General features: G+C 43.1%; 1 protein-coding gene across 8 annotated transcripts in view; it reads left to right on the top strand.

Annotated features, from left to right (window-relative positions):
* Positions 1-7,463, top strand: part of rbms3 (RNA binding motif, single stranded interacting protein) — a 160,322-nt gene that overhangs the window by 35,431 nt on the left and 117,428 nt on the right. For 5 of the 8 annotated variants that reach the window (XM_080426163.1, XM_080426161.1, XM_080426159.1 and 2 more), the window contains exon 2: positions 7,447-7,463. This exon is cut by the window's right edge and continues 168 nt beyond it. In XM_080426163.1, the coding sequence (XP_080282289.1) occupies positions 7,447-7,463 (17 nt within the window). The remainder of the gene's footprint in view (positions 1-7,446) is intronic. The other 3 variants (XM_080426164.1, XM_080426162.1, XM_080426158.1) reach the window with 1 other exon arrangement.

Below are 7,463 nucleotides of genomic sequence, written 5' to 3'. Positions count from 1 at the left end.
GAGAGAGAGAGAGAGAGAGAGAGAGAGAGAGAGAGAGAGAGAGAGAGAGAGAGGGGGGGGATCTCAGAGCTGGACCCAAAAATAGCCTGCATTCTTTCCTCTCCATTTCAGGAAGCGCTGAAGTAGGCCGGAACAACCCTCTCTCTCACCCCCCCATGTACACAACAACACTGACTCCTTCCTGTTCCTCTCTTGCCCATTGACTTTGTTTCACCCAGACCCCGTCCTCTCTGTGTGCCCCCTACCCCCCATTCTGCCCCTGATGTCCTTCCTTGTTGATGTCTCTTTGTCTGTCTCTTCCTTTCTCTACTCTTCAGGCCATGTTTCCCCTTTTACCCCGTTGCCCTTCCATCATCCCTCCTCCTCTTCTGTCACGTCATCCTCTCTCTTTATCTCAGGCCTCCCATCGTCTCTCTCTCTCTCTCTCTCTCTCTCTCTCTCTCTCTCTCTCTCTCTCTCTCTCTCTCTCCTCTCATCCCTCTCTCTCTCCCCATTTCCTCCAGATCTCAGTTCGCCAGTCCCCCTCTGACTGATGAAGTCTGATGTACTCGTCGTTAGGACAGTGTCACATGCCGAAAATAGTCGCATGGCAGTGTGTTGTAAGTTTGTAGATCGGCTATTTTTGGATTAGGCATAACCCTTCACCATCCCCCACTCGTATATCCTCATTCCGCAGCCCGATGCAGCCAATCCTGCGATCCCAATGTCTGATTGATTGATTGATTGAATACTTTATTAGTCAGAAATATGTAAACAGCACGTGGTACAGTAAGACATTAAGGCTAAAAGGATAACACAAAAAAAGTCCTGGGGACTTGTTTCCATTGTGGTCCTACAGTATGTATTTAATTAATCAACATAGCATAACATTAACACAATAATACATCAACAAATACAGAACACAATATGTACAAAATATATGAGAAAAATGTCATTTACCCCCCCCTTTGTGGTCTCCTGAAAGTATCACCCGTGTGTGTGTGTGTGTGTGTGTGTGTGTGTGTGTGTGTGTGTGTGTTGTGTGTGTGTGTGTTGTGTGTGTGTGTGTGTGTGTGTGTGTGTGTGTGTGTGTGTGTGTGTGTGTGTGTGTGTGTGTGTGTGTGTGTGCGTGCGTGCGTGCGTGCGTGCGTGCAACTCTGGGGGAGTAAAAATATGTGATCCCAATGTCCCTTTGATCCATTTGAAAATATCACCACCTGTGAGTCTAGTTGTGTGTATGTGTATGTGCGTGCAACAAAATTACAGAGTGTTCACTCCAGGATTCTACAGAGTCTACACACACGCCTCTATATGCTTGTGTGACAGCATGTATAGTAATGGAACAATACGAGGCACGGAGGGGCACTTTCTAGGAAATGAGCTCGGCTAAATATATGGACCAGTGCTATGTCGAACACATGAATAGACTCATTGTAGTGAGTTAATCTCTTCCTCTCTGTTTCTCTGCCATTCTCTCTCTATTCTGTCTCCATCTCGTGTTCTTCCTGTCACTCTGTATGCATTGCTCTTTATCTGTCCTGTTCTGAACAAGCATGTACACAATACATTAGTCGGTGGTACCAGTGGTTCTCAAACATTTTCCTGTCAAGGACCCCAAATTGGTTTGTGTTTGGCTGATCCCCATCTGAAAAGACTTTATGCCAGGGACCCCCATAAGAGAAGATTTGTGTAGTTAGTGGTGTCGTGCACAGTGTCTGGTTAGCTCAGTCAGTAGAGAATTTGCCTTTGGACTGCAAGATCCTAAGTTTGATCCCTGGCACCACCAACTCAACGTACTGTATATGAGTAGTACAGCTTGGGTAACTAAGTTGTGTGGTAAGTTGCTTGAAGCTGATGGTAGGTGTTGCGCTCAGCAGCAATCCATCTCACAGGGGTCTAGAGCAAGGGCGTCAATTGGGTATGGCAAGGTAGGGCAGGTGCCATACCTTGGCTCAAAAAAAAAATATATATATATATAAAATAAAATAAATCATGAATAGTAGCCTAATGCAGGTGTAAGACCATTGTGTTTTGTATTGTGTTATAGGTATAATGCATAGTTTTCTATGCATTTCGGGGTTAAAATGTGGCCGCGTGCCCAGGATAGGTGTCCCTTATTTCAATCTCTGGGAGTTGGCAACCCTAACCTTGCCATACCTTAGCTTTTGCTGAACTGACGCCACTGGTCTAGAGCATTGTAAAGGGAATCGTTTCCCTCGTTCTTGGTGGATACCCTCAATAATCCACTCCAACCTACTTGAGTTGTTGTTTCTAAAACATTCTAAATTCTTTAAGATTTTTCAAAATGTTTCAAAAACACAGCTTGTGAGCTTACATTGGCTATTTTCGAATAGCCAAAACAGAAAATAGGGTTAAAGTGTTTGAACTGATTCTCATTTGGCTAGGGACCCCCAAACCCCCCTCCAACCAAGGACCCCTGTTGGTCCCTGGACCCCACTTTGAGCATTAGACACATCCAACACGCATACACCCATCATCTCAGCATACAGGGTGAACTGCGGTTGCTAATGATAGGGAAATGGCACAAATAGGGGAAACCTGACCATGGGCATGGCAGATGGCTCTCTCTGGAAGAATGGAAAAGAGAGAAGGAGTTAGGGGAGGAATATTCATTAGTTTGCAGGGTTTTCCAAGAGGTACTAATTGTTTGGCAAGTGATGAAGTGTGTGTGTGTGCGTGTGCGCGTGTGTGAAAAGGATTATTTGAGAACTACATCTATTTTCTAATAATGAATCTAAATACCACATAGGGATCGAATGACGAGAGCTTCATCCTGTTCTCTCCGTTCGCACAATTTTGTCCTGGGATGACATGAGACAAGATGAAATGAGAGAGAAACAAAACGATAACACACACGCCAACAGGGTTCAGCACAACACAGACGTTCTCCGTTCAGCGTGTCACCCTTGTCTCCAATGAGAATGCTAGAAACCCTGGTGACTGTTTGCTTGCTACGACTGTTTGTGTCACTGTTTCTGAGGCTTTCCCCGCTGCGAGAGCTGCTTTGTGTGCAATGTGTGTCAACAGTGCCAGCTGAGAGACAGCCTTCAGTTCCTGTTCTCCGACTACACAGTAAACCGTGAGAGAGAGAGAGAGAGGCAGAGAACAAGCACGAGAGAGAGAGAGAGAGAGAGAGCAATTTAAACAATGAGCTGTGTAGTGAGTGGAACAGAAGCATAAAGAATGAGACATACATTGAGAAAGATTGAGTCATAATGAAAAAAATAAATAAGGGAGTGAGCGATAGAAAACAGGGAGGAAGGGAGGGATGGAGGGGGTGGGGGGGGGTGGGGGGGGCTGCCATGGAGCGAGATTTTGACGTTTCAAAGGCTTTCCCTATCACAGTCTCTGACACATTACACACACAGTGTGCTATCGCCCGACCCTGACAGCTGCACAAATTGGCTAAAAGAGGTTCCCTGGGCAAGGCCTTTGATCATGTGTGTGTCTGTGTGTGTCTGTGTGTGTCTGTGTGCGTGCGTGTGCGTGCAAGTCGGTGTGTTTATTTGCATGTCTGTTTTTTTTTCATTCGTACGAGTGTACGTGTGTGCATGCGCCTTGGCACTGGGCTGGTTCCCCTCTGCTCTTCGTGAAATGAATAGAACATTATAGGAAAGGTACATATGTTTGCGAATAGCTACTGCAGGTGTGTGATATGTTTATTGTGTATATCTACCATGTCTACCATGTGCACAACTGCTTTATTATGTGGTTTGTGGTTTGATTTGAACTGGCAAATAGATTATATATATATATATATATATATATATTTTTTTTTTTTTTTCACTTGCATTTGCCCCCCTATACACTGTATGCACAAACCAGACAAAAACATTTACAAGCCCAGCATGCGAGTAAAGAATTTCTTTTTTACAATATGGAGTAACCTCCGCCTGTCTGGTGAAACGACAGATAAGATGACAGACATGATGTGGATATAACTCCTGTAGCGAGTTTTGTTCCCATATGATTCGATATGTTTGGATGAACTTGTGCAGCCCCGGTCCACAGTTTCCGGCTCTGCACTCAGCAGTCAATCAAGCGGAGCAGACACCAGGGCTGGTGCTACTTGCACGGCCATGGTCCAGTACAGTGCATATCCCTGACTCTTGGTTCCAGTCAGCCCGGATGAACTAGTAACAGACAGTGGTGGAAAAAGTACTCAATTGTTTTACTTAAAGGTAGGGTAAGTGATTTGCATTGGTTAAAATAAGTGTTAAATAGCTCTATATTCTGATAGTACTCATTGCTATAGAGTGTTTGTTCAGTATTAGGAGTCTCCTTGTCTCTCCACCTCTTTATTAAACAGAAAATGCATTTTCGTTTCAGTTTCAGTTTCATTTCCAATTTTATCCAACCAGGACGGAGAACTCAATCAGGATATAGATTAAACAAGTGAAATTGGAAGTGATGACACTAAGAAATGAGCAGACAAAATTGGAACTGGAACACTATAGAAATTAAGCTTAAAAATGGGTACTTTCTCCTGATTGGCTGAGATTTTGACACCTACCGAAACATGTATTTTCTGTTTATTAAAGAGCTGGAGAGACAGGGAGACACTCTATAGCAATGATTACTATCAGAATATAGTGCTTTAACCTTTTAACAAAATACTTTTTGTTTTAACCCAAAAATATCACTTACCCTACATTTAAGTAAAAGTATCAATACTGCAATGTAGAAGTACTCGTTTACAAGTAAAAGTCCGGAATTCAAAATTGACTTGAGTAAAAGTACAAAAGTATTGGCATCAAAATGTACTTAAAGTACCAAAAGTAAATGTACTAAAATGTTTGAAAATAGCAGATCTACAAGTGACGCGCTTTCCAATAGCCTAGATATAAAATAGGACTAAAGTGGCTAATGTATGTTTTTTTTTGCGAACGCAGCGGAAGGAGGCGCGCCGAAGGAGGCGCGCCGTGCTCGGCTTGTGTGTGATCTCTCTGTGTGCAGCCGCGCTCTCATTGGCTCGCGCCCCCATGTGACTCACGTGGGTGCACTGCCTGTAAGCAGCCGCCAGAGTGCGCCAGAGTGCAGGAATTCAGACAATGCTCTCATTAAAATGCACAACAGCCTGCCACACACACACACACACACACACACACACACACACACACACACACACACACACACACACACACACACACACACAATGTAAATGTTCTCTCCCCATCACGGTGAAATAACACGGATTACAAGTCCGTAAATACACAATATTTTCGAGCTGCGTTCGCTTCCAGCGCTCGCGCGTCTTACTTGTATGTAATAATTTATATCTGCAAAGTAGTAGCTAAAGTTTTCAAATAATTTGAATGGAGTAAAAGTACAATAATTGCCTTTGAGATGTAGTGGAGTAGAAGTAGAAGTATAGACAATTGGAAATACTCGGAAATTGGAAAGTACCTCAAAATTGTACTTAAATACAGTACTTGAGTAAATTTACTTAGTTACTTTACACCACTGACTAGTAAACATGCACAACCAGGCCTAACAGTATGGGGATAAAATTGAAACCTGAACATCACTGACTGATGATGAAGTTCCTCTTCCTCTTCTTCGTCTTCTAAATCCATTTAGCCGGTCCCAGGGTCACGTACAGTGCCTGGTCATATTCCGTCACAGCCAATCAGATTAGCTGCTGCTATTCATGCTATAATCTGTTCCCCCCCTGTTTGTTCTGCACTGTGTCAAGTGCCTGTGTACGCTAATTGGCTGTTTCCCGACGGTTAGCTCACGACTGAACGATGTGTCAATGAAATTGTGCCACAAGCACTGTCTCTCTCAGCGCTATGTTTGTGTTCATGTATTCTGTTAGAGTTAGCATCCCTCTGGGCTATTTGTGCGTTTGTCTTGTTAGTGCAGTATTATTGTACTATCGATGTGTCTGTATTTTGCATTATGTGTGTGCGTGTGTGTGTGTGTGCGCACGCGCGCGCGCGTGTGTGTGCGTGTGTGCGTGCGTGCGTGAGGTGGTTAGGGGAAGTACAGGTAATAGATTAATATCGGGGCTGGCTCACACTCAGTGCTGCCGGGTGATGACAACCTGTCATTATCACAAACACTGCCTCACACAAGTACACACACACACACATACACACACACTCACACTCACACTCACACTTACTCTCACACTCTCACACACATGTACATGTACTTGTACTTGCATTCATATCAAAACACACAGGCACATATAGTACTGTACATGCTGTATGATACATACACATCTACGCACTGGTAAATGCATGTTCGTGCTGACATACTGTGTTAGCACGAATCTTCTTTCTCTCTCTCTCTCTCTCAATTCAAATATGCTTTATTGGCAGGACAAGCATTCTCACATTGCCAAAGCACTCTCTCTCTCTCTCTCTCTCTCTCTCTCTCTCTCTCTCTCTCTCTCTCTCTCTCTCTCTCTCTCTCTCACCTTGTTTCCTGGGCGCTTCCTCGTACATCAAATCAGTGGCACAGAACCTCACTTACTATCATCTTAAACCAGTTCCATCTGGGTCTCAGTTGTGGAGCCAAGGCTTTCAGCAGAATGATTAGTCTGACCACTGGAAGAGCATCAAAACACTGACAAACAAAGACCACTCAACACATGTTTGAATGTTTTCAATGCCAGTCCAATGTCAGCCCATCATTTCTGCTGCTCCCCGTACAATTTTAAATGCTGTCGTTGAAATGAAAACTATGTTAATGGTGAGTTCAACTCGTTCAGAATGTACATAATACACACATTACTTGTAAAATGTAACTCTGAGAGCCCCAAATGTACATTGTACGCTCTCCGAGTATTAACAGTATTTTTAGTGTTTGGTAGAGGTTTGGGTTGTGTAGTGACTTTGCCATGATGTAGCTCCAAAGGTGGAAAGAAATTAAAAAAGAATTGCTCCATTGATTAGAAATTGATCATTCAAAATATGCTCCTCATTGACTTACATTGTACGCCGGTGAAGAGGCTCTCAAAGTCACTCTTTTAGCCCGTTAACAAACACAAACAAAGCTGATTTTGACAATATAGAACATCGCAAAACCCAGTACTTCAACTTCCTGTTGATTTTACTATTTGAAGAACCAGATCCGTGGATCCAGTTCGTGTTTCATAAAAAAAATAGCTAAATCAACAGGAAGTTGACATTTTTATTTAAAAAACAAACAGTACTGGGTTTTGTGATGTTCTTTATTGTCAGAATCAGCTTTGTTTGTGTTTGTTACTAAAAGAGTGACTTTGAGAGCTGTTTCATCGTACAATGCAAGTCAATGTCAATATTTTTGAATGATCAATTTCGAATCGATGGAGCAATTATTTTCTTGTCCACCTTTGGAGTTACATCATGGCAAGGTAACTACATAACCCAAACCACTACCAAAGTGGTCTTGCCCTATGTAAAATATATTTTCAGTTGTTAACATGAACTCTCTCTCTCTCTCTCTGCTCATCCTCAGCAGTCTTATGCCCCCCC

The sequence above is a fragment of the Gymnoscopelus braueri genome (assembly GCF_963280865.1).
Source record: "Gymnoscopelus braueri genome assembly, chromosome: 4".
Lineage (NCBI taxonomy): Eukaryota > Metazoa > Chordata > Actinopteri > Myctophiformes > Myctophidae > Gymnoscopelus > Gymnoscopelus braueri.
The sequence above is the reverse complement of the archived record's forward strand: the minus strand, read 5'-3'. Positions and strand labels throughout refer to the sequence as shown.